Genomic DNA, 16,403 nt, shown 5'->3' on the forward strand with positions numbered 1-16,403 from the left:
GGCGGGAAATTCAAATAAAACGGGAAAGATTTAAATAAAATGGGTTGCGCGTGGATCCGAGTCGGATCGGGTCAAGTTAACTAATTAATTGAAACAGTTCGGTTAATTAACTAATTAAAACGTTGGCCATTTAATTTAATAAATAATTAAATAAAATAATTAAAACAAACTTTTTCCAAGAATAATCTCTCGATCGATTTCCAAAGCCAAAGCCGAGCGAGCGACGACGGCGCGAGGGGGGGTCCCTCTTTCCAACCCTTTTAACAATTAATAGGAGTATTTCAATATTTAAACTCTCCTATTTTTCTTTCCATCACCGATGAGGGACAAATGCCTTTTCAATAAAGCATAAGAGGACTTTTCAAGATCTCAACTCTTCAAGTTCCTCTCTTTTCATCTTCCCTCAATTTCCTATTACTCTTGCTACATACCCAACATCCTATGTATACTCTTATTACATTTAAATATTTTATTTTAGGTAAGAAAAGTGAACGCTTTTCATTTATTTTTTCTAAGAATATAATTAATAAGGTGTTCACACATCTTGCAGAAGAATTCTTCTTCTGCTACGACCTTTAAACGAGCTAATCAGTAATCATGTAATCAAAATAAAAGAATAATAATGTGAACAAGGAAAAACGAAAAATATCACACATTAATTTTATTTATGAACATTACTTTATTTCTCGAAAAAAAAATAAAGATTGATAATTAACCTAGGAACACAGCCAAATTAGATAACATGATCTATATAGCTATCATCACAATCCAAATCCCAAATAGAAATTGCAACTTCACGACTTAGAACATCTTGTGATGAGTTCATGTTCTCATTAGTTGTTGCATCATCATCCCAAAAGTTTCCAAAATTTTCCACCACTCCATGAAATAATATTTGTGCATGATAGTTTTCAAAATCTTGTTTGATGGTGATTTCCATTTCTTCTTGTGGCTTTTTTATTTCTCCAATCAAGCTAGAAAAGTTGTCATAGGCACTTTCTTGATTAGTTTGATCACTTTTAATTTTACCATAAGAGCAACTTGACTCATGTTCAATTCTTGAATTCTTGTCCTTAAATCCCAACCCTAATTCACTTTGTGGTCAATTCATGTTTTGGCATGCATACAATACATCCTCCATGTTAACATCATGATCAAAGATAATGGACTTCCTCTTGTCATTTTTTCTCAACATTTGGGGAACAAAAGCAAGATCTAATTGATCTTCTTTATCCTTATTTTCTTCTTCTTTGGATGTTGAAATCTTGAGAGACCTAGTCAACTTGAGAAGGACTTCTTCTTGGTTAACAACTTTAGACCAAGTAGATGTTTCTTTGGCTGTCATCTTGTTTTGTAAGTTCTTGGATTGATTCACCAATCTCCTCATCCTGCCTAAATCAGGAGACATGTGTTTGACAATTGCAGCCAAAACACTTACTTTCCATGCTTTTTTCAAACCATGGGGTTTCCTATAAGGTGGTGGACCTTGTTCTTGGGACAACCCTTGATCACCCCACCAAAGTTCTTTCCCTGTCACAACAAACGATTCAAAATTTAAACTTCATGAGTTGATTAATAATATTATGAATATTTCAAAATTATGAGTGTAAAACTAATATCTATATAGTACTCTTTTATCTCAATTTATGTAACACATTTTACTTTAATTTTTTAGTTTTGTCTCTATATTTAGAAAAAAATTCAACTTTATACTTTCTATTTTACTTTTCATAAGATGATTTATAACCACATAGATACCTACAATTGCTTTAGAGAACTAGTTTCGAAAGTTGTTATTTCATTCTTAAACTTTGTGCTCAGTCAAAGTGCACACGTAAATTGAGAAGGAAGGAGTAATTACTTTTTTCAAGAAATTTAACATGTCTAAATATATACTCCCTTTGTTTCAATTTGCATGTGTCTTGCTTTTCTTGATTAATCTGTTTCGGAAAAAAAATGTCACTTTTTATATTTTGTAACTCTTTAATTCCAACGCATTCTACATGTTTAAGATCACGAGATCTGATTATCTTTTAATTTATTATATATAACTTTAATTAGTTTAAGATCTCACAAGATTGAAAACATCAATTCCGTGATGTTGAGTTAAAGTAAGACATATAAATTGAAACAGGTAGAGAGTTATGATGTAGCTACCTGTTGGCCACCAAGGTGGGGGTGAACCTCTCTCCAAAGGGAACCTCCTTTGTGGAGGGATACAATGTTGCATTAGAGCTGAAAGTATTGAGCTTAAAGTAGTGTCTTGCAATTCTTCAAGAAGACACATAAATGAGGAATTAGGATCCAACATGTTCTCCTCCTCTACTAATTTGGGCAAGGATTTTGCAATGGCAATAGGGGCATTTTGATCAAATCTTACTTTCTCCTTCCACCATTGTTGCAAACTATCTGAACAGCCACTCACCAACTTCCCCTTCTCTGACACAATTCCATACACAAAGCCTTAACCCTTGCAAACCTCCATGATTTTTACCTGTTAATTAAACAAGAAAAGGCTTTGAATGACTATATATGTATTAATGGTAAGTTGGAGTGTTCAACTGACATACGTCTAGATGCACATATTTAAAGTTGGAGTAGTTACTTTCCAGTTAAGCAAAGTTTGAATATTATATATGTATTACGTTGTAAGTTGGAGTGTTCATCTGACACCATGAAGATAAGCTAAGATGTACATATTCAAAGTTGGAGTGTTTACTTCTCAACTAAGGCAAAATTTGGATATCTATAGATGCATTAATTATTTTGTAAGTTGGAGTGTTCAATGAAGACAAGCTGAGATGTACGACTAGATGTGCATATTCAAAGTTGGAGGGTTTACTTGTCAACTGAGGCAAAGTTTGAATACCTATATATGTATTATTTTGTTATTAGTTGGAGTGTCCAACTGGCACAATGGAGATAAATTAAGATGTACGTCTACATGTACATATATATGCAAAGTTGAAGTGTTTAGTTGTCAGCCGAGACAAAGTTTGAATATCTATACATGTATTATTTTGTAAGTTCGTGTTCATATCAACTGACACAATGAAGACAAGCTAAGGTGTACGTCTAGATGTGCATACTCAAAGTTGGAGTGTTTACTTGTTAGTTGAGGCAAGTTTGAATATCTATATATATGCATATATCAACTGACACAATAAAGACAAGCTAAGATGTGCATATTCAAAACTAAAGTGTTTACTTGTCGATCGGCTGAGTTTTAAATGTCTATACATATATTATGCATACAATAACTTAAAGCATAATATATATGGCAACATTACCATGTACTTGAGAATAGAATCTTGAGCTTTGGACATCTTTCTCCTTCTACATAAATATTGTTCTTGAGCTTTAAACTCATCAATCTCTTCTTCTTCTAATAATAATAATTTACTCTCTCCCTTCTTCTTGAACTTGTGCAAACGCATCCGGTCCTTCCACATTCTCTTCTTGAGTTCATCATAGCTTAATTCTTCTTCCTCCATATTTTTTCATACAAAGATAAAAGGGAAATATGGTGATTGGTGAGTGTAACAAGTAGTAACAAGGAACATATATTTATATGTTAGTTATATGTGCATGTATATTAAATGGAAATGCTAATATTGGTGTAAATTGGCGGTGAGAAAATGTACAAAATTTAGTGGCTATAATGATCTTCCCAAGGGTGACAGAGGATTTTGGATGTAAGTTCTACAATAAGAGAGCTACGTCGATGATTCATCTTCACTTTGCATGCATGTGAGTTGGGCCGATCATTGATCTGTCCATTTATTAGTTTATCAAAATATTGAGTGGTGGTTATTAATTATCATATATTTTTCAGCCCGTTAGTTATTAGTATCAATCAATATCACTATCACAATCACCATTATCAGTCGCATCCATCATTACAATTACTATATATCTACCACCTCGACCATTACAACTATCATCATCATCATCATTACAAGTCACTAATTAATTAACATCAACCATTAGTTACCACCATCTCTCCACTATCACTAGTGAACATAATTATTTATTTTTAATCAAACAATAATCTTTATTTTATTAAATTAATATTTTCTACAATATTAAATTATTTTTTATTCAAATTATATATTTATTATGTTTATAAATAAATAAATCGTGCATATTCAGATATTGAAATACAAACAATTTTATCATTTAATGTTCAAGTTTAAAAATAATATCTTAATCATTTAAATCAAGATTCAAATATCTTTTAATCTTAATAAAGATAAATCATACCTTAAATGTTATAGAGTAAATAGGACACCCCATAAAATGTCTTCTTAGATAAATACATGTGATTGGTCCAATGCCAAATGAAATTACTGAGCTAAAGGCAGAAATCAGTAATTGGTCTAACAATAATAATAATTTAAAACTGATCTTCTGAAAATTCATATTGCTGGAGGATTTTTGTGCAACTAGCAAGAGGCTCATTAGAAAGGAATCCCATGGAATTAGCGAAGCGAGTATTAGAGACCATCCCATTGTTGCTAGCGAGGACAACACGGGCACGATCGCGGCCCGTGTTGGGTTCCGCACACATAGGATCGGAGCTTCTAATGAGGACGACATCGCAAAATTCATCGCGGCGATCACTATTCACAAGAATCTTATATTCCCCTTTAGAGTTTGTAAAACCTTCAACTGTGTATGCCAAATCGTTAGTGTCCCTATTCTTGCACTCGATTCTAACCCTCGACCCTACAAAGTGCATTCAATATTAAGTAAATAAAAGTATATTGTATAATAATTTTTGGATTAGATGATCACAAGCTCTAACATACTAAAATAAATAGGCTTATTTTGTCACCTTTCTTTTTAAAAAAATAATGTTTATTTCCACGGTAAAGATATATTAAGAGAGAGACATTGAAAACACCCCTGCATTTTACGCAAGTTATAATTAGTTTCGTCCTCGAATTAAAAACACTCATCTACTTGACTAACTAAACTTAGATACACCCCCAATCTGCCACATGACATAGCAAGTGGTCTCCAACTCTTGTAGGGAATGAACTCTTAATAAAAAGCTAAGAGAAGTGTTGAAAACACTACTAAACTTGGTGAGAATTTAGGAATGTATTTCTGTCATGTTGCAAAATGGAGGGTCTATTTAAGTTCAGTTAGACAAGTAAAGAGTGTTTTTAAGGCTGTCAATAATTCGAGAATGAAACTAATAATTCGCGTCGAGTTTAGGGATATTTTCAATACGTCTCTCGTATATTAATCAAAGAAAGAAATGTGTCACGTGTTGGTATCGTGGGTTCAAAATATCAAATTAGAAATGTAGAAGAACTAGAATATTAATCCGAGCTCATAAATTGTCTGTGTGTTCTTAAGAAATCATAACTCACTCACTAATTTTAAAGTTTTGAATTACTTCCTCCCAAGATAAAACAAAAAAACTCGTAGAATATAATATTTCCTAGAAATTTGAAACTCCAAAGTGGCTAGAAGTAGACAAATACATTGGATTTGCAAAAATGCACACAAAATTACACAAAAGAAACGATGATTCTTGCACGGGGAGTGACAAGTTCCAACCACAAATTCAGCTGAACCCAAATGGATTTGCTCGAACCTTATAATATATTCAATTTTACTTATTCAGTTTGGACAATCCACGATATTTTAAAAAAATGATAATTGATATAAACAGTTTACTTCCTTCGAGCCATTTTAATTCACATAACTATGTATTTTGAATGTCATATTCTTGTTTATTACTCCATCTTTAATTATTTTGAATATTAATTTCTCTTCAATAAATAATAATAATAAATTAAACTACACAAATACAATATTGAAGTATGTGTATATACTCTTCATTTATGTTTTTTTATGTTAATTAGTCAATGTTTATTACTTCTAAGAATAATTATTGCTAAGGAAAAAAATGAGAAAAAAATTATATCTTGATGTTCTAAAATGACAATTACTTTAGGCCATTTATTCTTAGTAAGGATAAAAAATAAAATTATTCAAGTAGAGTATCACAATATCCAGATTAATTGATGTTTTATCCTAAGTATATCTCAAAACTCATTCTCGTATCTCAAAATCCAACACATCTAAAACCTAAATACATATTCTACCGAATCTTTATCTCTGATCTAAACTTCATATTTTCAATGCAAAATATAAATTTATGAATAAAAATTATAACAAAAAATAAATATGAACTCTGAATCCACAATTAAAAGACAAAATCAATTCAAATAAATTTCACAACATTTAAATTTTGAATTCGCTTCTAAAAACAATAAAAATATATAAATAATGACTAGAAAGTAAAAGGGTTTGATAATATCACCAGGAAGATACTTGGAGGCAGAAGTCTCAAAGCCACAACGACAAGTGTCACAATAAACTTTGCCAACAACAAGAAAAGTGTCCATAATATTGGCACTAACATTAATAGAAGCAAATAATACTAAGCAAACAACAAACAAAGTTATCATTTTAGCCATATTTTTTTATGAACTCAAAGTTAAGTGTATCTATTCTTTGATTTTTATGTTTTAACAAGTTCTTGGCATGTAAAATATAGAGGAATTGGATATGATGATGATAACAAAAAAAACAAAAAAGAGTGGGTGAAAGTGACATAATTGAAACATTGGGGGACCCATAGTGGCTTTCTCTTCTTTTGTGGTAGCGTAAAGAGTGACTAACAGCTCGGTCCTGTAATTATTCAAAATTATGAAACTGACCCTACACTCGATTGAGATTAAAGTCAAAAAGTCATTTGTTATAATTAGAAGGCAAAAGGGTCTGGTGGACCCTTATACTTGTACGCATTTGTATTATGAACACTTTTACTTGATGTTTTATCAACTGAACTCTTACACTCAATAAAACATAATATATCAAACCCCTCTGACCGTTGACTAAGCATATGTGGCATTAAAATGGATGAGTTGGCAAGAGTGTGTGATTACACGCGCGTGTAAGCAAGTGAACATCATATTTTAATTAAAAAAGAGTTTTTAAAATTATAATAGAATAATATAATAAATTTTAAAAATAAAAAAGAAATCTTCTTCTTCTCCATTTCACCTTCTTTTACAGATAACCCAATCCTTGCCATATCCCATTTTTTCTTTCTTCCCTAGCTACACTCTAGCAGATCTTGGCGCTAATCTCTTTTTCGCTAGAACGGGAGGCGGCGAGGAGGTTTGTTGGTGGCTGGAGAGAATGGAGAGGAGAGAAAGTCTGGTTCGCAAGTGGTCGCCGGTGGTGCGGTGAAAGGAAGACATTGGAGAGGAGAGTGGGGTGGGTGAGGGTGCGAGGAGTTGGTCACAGCGGCGAAAAAGGTTTGCCGGCCAAAGTTGGTAGTGCGGCGACCTAGGATTGCTAATTTTGTGGAGATTGGAAAAGAAGGAACGGAAAATGGTGAGAGTGTGCGATGGAGATGGATACGGGTTTAAGAGAGAGAATAGATTGTCTCGCTGGCAAGAAGAGTGGTGGCGGTGGCTTTTTGATCTGGTGGCTTCAGATTATTTCACGATGGGAATGGGTTGGGACGAAGAATAGGAGCCTGATTTGGTGTATGGAAATTTTATTATTTTTCCTTTTATTTAATATTTTTGATTAATAATTAAAAAAATAGTTAATAGAGATAATTATGACATGTTATTGATTTATGTGACATGGATTTGACATGTCATCTATTTATGGGCGAGTGAATTACACACACGGTCTTTAAAAATCTTGTTTTGATTGAGTTTAAGGGTTCAGTTGGTAAAGAGTTAAGTGGAAGGGTCCATAATACAAACTCGAACAAGTATAAGGGTCCATCAGACCATTTCGCCTAATTAGAATGAAAATATAACGAGAGGTATAATTTTTTTAATTCGAAAAAGGGTCAAATATACATTCAAAATATAACAAGAAAGGTATATTTGGAATGAAAATATAATGAGGGGTATATTTAAATTATTTTTTATATTAGATACATGTATTTGTATGTAATTGGTGTGATTTTTATATATCTAGAATATCAGATATATAGGAGAGTGAGGAGCGAGATGGAAGGGAGGTGAGAGAGATTTGCTATGTATTTCAGATATATGCGAATTCACTTAGATACAATGTATCTAAAAAAATTACACTTAACTTTGACCTCATGAATCCTGCGATACATATATCTGAACACACCAAAATTTGATAAGATTTGTAATATTGTAAAGTAGAATGTATCTAAATAATTACCTCTTAAACTAGTGAAATTTATATAATTTTTTCTAATAATAATGGACCTTTAAATCTTGGCAAGAGCAACTTTCACATATAGCAAACATAAAAATCATATTTGTATGATATAGCTATAGTTTGCATAATTACGCGCAAACATAAATATGTATATTTCACTATACATATACAAAAGAAAACAATTGTATAATTTGTTTCGGTATACATATACAAAAGATCAATTGTATAATCTATATTTGTATAAAGCGAGAAAGAGAGAAAGGCAAAAGAAAACTGGGCAGAGTAAGATCGAATTTGTATAATTATAAGTGTATAGGACGAAAATATATGCATTTGTATTTGTATATACAATTTTCTCTCTCTTTATACAAACACAAACACAATGTATACATTTGTATTTGTATAAAGTGAGAGGCGAGCGAGACCTGGGAGACTGGCGAGCGAGATCTGGGAGAGGGGAGAGAGTGGAACGAAAATATATGTATATATACAATTTTCTCTCACTTTATACAAACACAAACGCATTTTATACATTTTTGTTTATATAAAAGCGAGAGAGACGAGGGAGACTGCCCAGCGAGAACGAGAATGGCGAGCGAGATTCACTAGGAGAGAGGCGAAATAACAACAATTTGCTATGGGGTACAATTAAATCAAACTATGGTTATAACATTTAATTTGAATTAATAATTTATTGTTATATATACAATTTTTCCAACTAATTACCCACATGATGATATTGATCGACTAGCCTTTCTCTGCAAATTTTGGGGAAGTGCAGGAATATTCGATTTTGATATCGCCATTTAATTTGTTTCCTTTTTTAAAACAAATTTGCATGTGTATCTGCCTTGGACAACATCATATATATGAAGGCTCGACAAAGTCAAATTTCAGACACTCGTATGGCTAAATTTCATTCAGTTTGTCCAAATTTCAATTATTTTATATATGAAGTTGATGCACCATGATTGAAGTTTAAAAATAATCGAGTGGACTTCATCTAGGAAAAACTCATTGAACTCCTATTATTATTATTTTAAATAACACAACAGACTTCATTCATATGAAATTTCAGATATTAGCTAAGGGACAACAAATATCAGAAGATTATCAAAAGGTACTACAAAAAGAATCATATCTTATAGTTATATTATACGTTCTCTAACCTTTTAAGCTAAGATCCACAAATAATTTTCAAATATGTTTTTGCGTAAAGTTGTTAGGGAACATCAATTATTCCATTTGATACGAAATTAAAGTGGTATCTGCTCTTAGTAAAAAAAATAATTTATGGAAAATATAGTTTCTAATCAAATTAATTAAAACTAGCTAGTTTAATTGAATTGCTTCGTGACAATTTTCTTATATTTAATAGTTGTTGGATGCAAATAAAAAATCCTCTATTGATAGTAGAAAATTTTCAAAGTTATATTATGAAGTATATATGAATATTCTTAATTGTGACATAAGTTTGAAAATGATATAAAATTTGATTTTACTATTTTTATCAAGCCAAAGATAACTTAAAGATGTGTTATGAACCTAATGTGAATATCCGCAAGGATGCCACACAAACAACAATTTAGTCGAGAAGAAAATAATAGAATCAAACAACTTTCACAAAAGTTGATTTGGGATTCAGATTCAATAAGCATATTGTGTATGTACTTAGGCAAAGTATATATGTGTCTCTCAACCCCAATTCTCTTTGGGTCCTTTCATCTCCCTATCTTTATCTTGTTGTTATAAAGTTCATTGCTTTCAATATGGGAAAAGACTTAAATATGTCATCAAAATTTGAGAAAAGACTTATTTATAGTATCCGTTAAAAGTTTGGTTCATTTGTATCATTTTTGTTTGAGAAAAAGGTTCATCCATGTCATTATTTGTTAACTAAAATGACATAAATAAGCCAAATATTTAACGGATGACACAAATAAGTCTTTTCTCAAAGTTTGATGACATATTTGAATTTTTTTCCTTCAAAAAATTATTTAGTTAATGACGTGCGTGGTCGAATCATAATTGACCGCGTGTAAAAAATGATCTTGCAAAGCTGAAACTATTTTTAGTTAACAAATAATGGCATGAATGAGTCTTTTCTCAAACGAAAATGACATAGATGAGCCAAACTTTTAATTGATGGTATAAATAAGTCTTTTTCTCAAAGTTTGATGACATATTTAAGTTTTTTCCTTCTCTCTGTTTGTTGAGCATTAAGTTGAGTAAATTATAACATTCATTTTAATATTTGTTACTTCATTCATCCATTTTTACTTGTTTATTATATTAAAAAAATATCCACTTTTATTTGTTTAAATTAGAAAATCTAGAGATATTTATCACCTAATTTCTTATTTATACTTGTAATTAACTATAGTCATTTTTCAATGCAATTCCAAACTATTAAATTTATTATATTAAAAAATATATATAGTAAAATTATCATTTTATTTATTGATTTTTAATATTAGCTTGATCTTCTTTCAGCTTTTAATCACCTTACAACAAATTAAAGTTGCATTGTCCAAAGAAAATAAAAAATAATTTCTCAGAAGATAAGTTATTTATATTTTTATAGAATCTTGGTGATTGTATTATGAATGAAGTCAACAATATTTTTCATTAATTATCTTTCGATGAAGTTTCTAATATAATTAAGATCTTTTTATTTTAATGCCTCTATCAAGAATGAAGCGACTTCTTGAAGTATTATTTGATTTTCCCAGATTTGTTAGCTATTTAATATTCAATTATACCATGTAGTTTTATGAGGAATTAAAGTCAAGCTTGCCTTGCCTTTCTAAATTTACTAACATTTCTAATTGAAATAACAAATCAAATTATAGAACAAATGTTAATTTACTAATTAAACCCAAAGTTAGAGTTTAAAATAATGAATTATTACTTCTTTCATACTTGGAGTTCGATTATTTTTACTGATTTACATCAATATCTCCTTTTTAGATCACCATTTAGATTATGTCTCTATCTTAAAATTTGTGTAATTGTAGCCCTTGAAATTGATGAAATATTGTGTTGTTGTCTAACGTCTAAAAATTATAGGTTGTGATCTAACATTTCCTCATATCATATTCAGATTTATCAAATAAGATGCTTGATATGCGTTGGTGTACAAGAATTAAGATCTCTTGACCATATACAAAATGAATATAATAGAAAAAAATAACCTTTATGACTCTTACCTATAAAAATAAAATCTTTTATAAATAAACAATAAAAAGAATTATTAAAAAAAAATTGTTAATACCCTACAAAATCGATTCTGCCGATTAACTGTTACAGATGACATGAAATTATTTTTAATATATTTTGCTTTGGAGCTTTATGATCAATAGCATGAGTAAGACATTTATCTTTTTAAAATTTCTTTTTTGGTCTTTTGTTTTTATCCATCACTTTTTAGTAGTCTTATGTCAAAGAGCACTTAGGTTATGGCCTACTTTGGTCCCAATAATTCACACTTTTGTGTCACATATTAGCTATTGAAAATGATTTAATTGTATGTCAAACCATATAATGGCGTGTGTGTAAATGGGAGGTAAAAAGTTTAGATTAATTGTAACTTTTTAATATATATATATATCCGTGAAGGAAACAATTTTTATAAAAATTGTTTTGAACCAAGTCCAATTCAATATGGATACCAAGGTCACACAAGTAGTTATTGGACTGAAAGGAGCTATTGGGCCGAGAACAAGCAATAGGACCAGGTTAATTTGGGATCCGGGTCGAGTAGTGGGTGTGAGAATGGTTCCATCAAGAGGGGCAGCGGTCACTGATTTAGGAATTATGCATATTGAAGAAAATGGTTGTCCTCTCCTCTTCTTCTAGAGTCTAAGTTTCTCATCCCATTCTTATCTCTATCTTTAGTTACTTGTTATTTCAATATTTCTAGTGTATTTCCGTCGTTTGAGTATTGCAATCACAATTCTAAAGTTGTAATAAGGTTTCAGATCGTTTATTAATATAGAGAAATTCGGATTTGTTGCATTGGTGCTTTCATTGTAACTTTTTAATATATATATATATATATATATATATCCGTGAAGGAAACAATTTTTATAAAAAATATTTTCATCTATTCTAATTGTAAATGAACACAAAGAATTGGGGATAGATTGAACTAATTGACAAATGACCAATTTTTTTTTCTATGGGAGTTGGGTGTTGCAATTGAAAAATAGGGGTAATTAGTTGCTATCAAGTTTGAATTTAGAAATTGATGTTGAGAATAAACAAAATTTTAGAAAGGGATTGTAAGGATAAATAAACTAGGGAGGACAAATTCTAGATCCTTGTAATATAATATGACTTTGATATATCTCACCTTCAACAAATTAAGATGTGTGATTTTGATTCCTTTATGAAAATATGTTATATTTAAATTATATTTAGAAGTATTCTATTATTAAAAACGAGATAACAATACCATCTAGCATAATAAATAAATAATTTAATAGGGAAATAGTTAATAATATCAAAAAATTATTAAAATTCATCAAGCAAATACACCAAAAAATTATTAACTTAATATACCACATAAATAATTAAATAGTGAGACGATTAATAATTTTGATAATTTATGAATACTCACAAATAAATACATCAAATATTCACATTTTAATTAATTAAAAAGTAAATATACATAGTCAAATATCACAAACACTAATTAAAGTATGACTAAGTGTATCTTATCTTAAAAAATAAAATAATAAGCACAAAAATTAAGAGGAAAATACCTTAACCCACCCCAACTCAAACCCCCAAAATTATGGAAAATATAAAAATACCTTAAAACAAGGAAGAATTTAGAATATTCATAGCCCATTGAATCTTTTAATTTTAATTTTAATTGTTAGGGTCCACAATTCCACAAAACCTACCGTTGATATTTTTTTATTTTTTTTTTAAAAAAATAATAGGAATGTCATTTTCTCATCTAAAGTTTTTTAAAGTACCAAAAAGCAAATTTAAATTTTTACATCATTTTCTCATTTCATCATCACCACTTAGTCCAAATAATAAAAGGAAAAGGAAAAGGAAAAGGAATAAAGTATTATAAGTAGTTGCAATAACAATAATATATTCAATGATTATATAAGCAGAGTTATTATAGGATTGTATAAGTAGAGTTGTTAAGTCTTCCACAACATTGGTAGAGGGTGAGTCCTTTGATACCTTATATGGATTTGTGCAATTATTCCTTTACAAGTTAGTTTTTGAAGTTGAATAGACTCATGTCTTATATTCATCAAGATATTAGAGTAAGTCAGACTTATCCCAATTTTTGTGTTCCGCTAATGTTGTTTTTGATTCATCCTTGGGCGTGACGAGGGCATTAAGTCTCTCACATTAATATGGATGGATTATTTATTACTCTCTCTGTCCCTAATTACTTGTCCACTTTTGAATTGACACACCTATTAGAAAATGAGGAATGTTCACATATAGTCACTCAAAAATAGCCTAATTACTCTCCACAGTTATAGTTTGATAATTACAATTCGTAGCTACATGTTATAGGGAGGAGATAGGCAAGCGAGACTGGGAGAGAGAGGAGAGAGGCGAGCGAGAGAGGGCAAAGAGTNGAGGGTGAGTCCTTTGATACCTTATATGGATTTGTGCAATTATTCCTTTACAAGTTAGTTTTTGAAGTTGAATAGACTCATGTCTTATATTCATCAAGATATTAGAGTAAGTCAGACTTATCCCAATTTTTGTGTTCCGCTAATGTTGTTTTTGATTCATCCTTGGGCGTGACGAGGGCATTAAGTCTCTCACATTAATATGGATGGATTATTTATTACTCTCTCTGTCCCTAATTACTTATCCACTTTTGAATTGACACACCTATTAAGAAATGAGGAACGTTCACATATACCCACTCAAAAATAGCCTAATTACTCTCCACGGTTATAGTTTGATAATTACAATTTGTAGCTACATGTTATAGGGAGGAGAGAGGCGAGAGAATGGGAGAGAGAGGAGAGAAGCGAGCGAGAGAGGGCAAAGAGTAAGAGAGAGGTGAATTGTATATGTATATCGGTTAGATAATTGTATATTATACATATGTATTTGTATATTCTGACGAATTATACATATACAAACGTGACTAATTATACAAACTCGAAGCAGCCCACGTAATTAATGTATAATGTCAGTCGTGAGTGGTAATTATAGCAAACTATAGCTATGATGAGTAATTAAGTAGTATAAGTTTGCTTAACTGCGTAATTTTCCCTTAAGAAATCAATAATTGACATAGTGAGTTTATCATTTTACCCCTATTAATTATGAAGTGGATGAATTAAAAACTTAATATTTTCAAGAAGTTCTACCTTGTTCAAAGTAATTAATTGAGGATATAATAGGTAAAAAAAAATTTGTCATTTCTTGATTTGTCAATATGAATAAATAATTAGGGACAACTAAAAAAGGAAATGTGGGCAAATAATTAGGGACAGAGGGAGTATTTGGTCTCCTTATACGAACTTGACATTTTTCTTTATAAATTAGCATTTGAAATTGAGTTAGGATTTTTTTAAAAAAAGTATTAACGCTAGTGGCAATAAAGAAAATGAGGGTGACTAAAAACTAGCACAATAAAAAAATATCTTACTTTTTTGTTTGTTTGTGTTGATTTGTTCTTGAAAACAACATTGCCCAACTAACAATTAATTATATTTAGTGTCTGAATTTTTTTTTAGAAAATTCTGGTCAAATTAGATTTATTCCTTTGTTTTGGGAAAAAAGAATCTAATTATTTGATGATATTCATTAAGTGAGATTAAATGCGGTCATTTTGGGAACTAAACCAGAACATTTATTTAACTTTTAAAATTAAATTTTGCATAAATAAAAATTAATATAATTAATATATAATTTTCTGGATAGATCGAAAACTATGAAACAAGTCTGCTATAATTTAAAACTGAAATTAAGCACAATATCGCAAAGTGATCGTCCTTATTCAATTCTAAATAAATTTTAAAGTAAAAAAGCACCATTATACCAAACGATGGCATAACAAGTCGTCTTATTAACCAACATTGGTTAAGGTGCAATAGTGAGATTGTTTTATTCTTAATTAAAGATCTTGAATTTGAATTTCGAGTATGTGCACAATCCAAATTTAATCGAAGCTCTACTATGAACACCAAACACCAATAAAAACAAAAAAAAGTCAATCTTATTAAAAAAAATTATTCATTATTACGTCAAAACACACTAACTTTATCATATATAAATTTGTGGGGTTTAAGTAGTGAATTGCCATGAGAGTATACAATTAGTAACCATAAGTTAAAAGAGAGACGAAGTAAACTATGAAAATTTATATTGTATATATATTCAATGGTAAATGTTGATGTAGAAAAATTATAATAAAAATGTCACTTATAAATTATAATTTTTTAATTAACAAATATGTCAGATCTTTTTATAAATAATAAAAGGAGAAATGCATAAATATACTCTTCAATTTTACGATTTATTGTATAAATTTTAAATTAACAAATATGTCAAGGAGGTATATTAATACTAAAAGCAAAAAGGAACAAATTTACCTAACTCATTAAAAAAATTATGCATATATATCTATTTACTTTGCACGTACCAATAATGTTTAAAATCAAATTAATAAATACATAACATTCATTTTTCGTGAACACATTTATTGCTTTGAATCAATAAACTAATAACCTAAATTTCAAATAGGAAAAATTAATTAACGATGAAAGTAGTTTCTTAAAAATATAGTGATTGGTTTCTTCGGTCAAAATAGAGAAAATAAGTTTTACGAGTAATATTTCATATTAATTACCCATTCAACATACTTCATCTATATTTTTACCCCATAATTCCATCCTCGATTACCACTTTGCCACACTCATATGCAACACACCTCATCTTTATTTGTACCCTGTAATCTCCATTATTCTCACCAATCATCCACATACCACACTCATATTTCCACCTGATCTACCTCCATCTTTCATAATATTTTTTACTTACGTATCAGCCACAAAGAAAATAAATGAACACACCCTCAAAGTCAACACTTTGACATAAAGAGTGATGAAATAATCTCTTATCTCTAGTACATAAAGAAATAAAAATAAAGGGCTTAGATTAAC

General features: G+C 29.9%; 1 protein-coding gene and 1 pseudogene across 1 annotated transcript; both read right to left on the minus strand.

Moving 5' to 3' along the window:
• Nucleotides 1-655: 655 nt before the first annotated feature.
• Nucleotides 656-3,794, minus strand: LOC125869319 (putative ETHYLENE INSENSITIVE 3-like 4 protein; annotated as a pseudogene).
• Nucleotides 3,795-4,380: 586 nt separating this feature from the next.
• Nucleotides 4,381-6,561, minus strand: LOC125867667 (major pollen allergen Lol p 11-like). Its single transcript, XM_049548226.1, has 2 exons — nt 6,341-6,561; nt 4,381-4,728 (listed from the first exon to the last, which is right to left on the minus strand). Exons 1-2 carry the CDS (start codon nt 6,495-6,497, stop codon nt 4,397-4,399), a joined length of 489 nt encoding a protein of 162 aa, XP_049404183.1. The 5' UTR covers nt 6,498-6,561; the 3' UTR covers nt 4,381-4,396.
• Between the last annotated feature and the right edge of the window lie 9,842 nt (nt 6,562-16,403).

This window comes from Solanum stenotomum, chromosome 6 (genome assembly GCF_019186545.1).
Source record: "Solanum stenotomum isolate F172 chromosome 6, ASM1918654v1, whole genome shotgun sequence".
Lineage (NCBI taxonomy): Eukaryota > Viridiplantae > Streptophyta > Magnoliopsida > Solanales > Solanaceae > Solanum > Solanum stenotomum.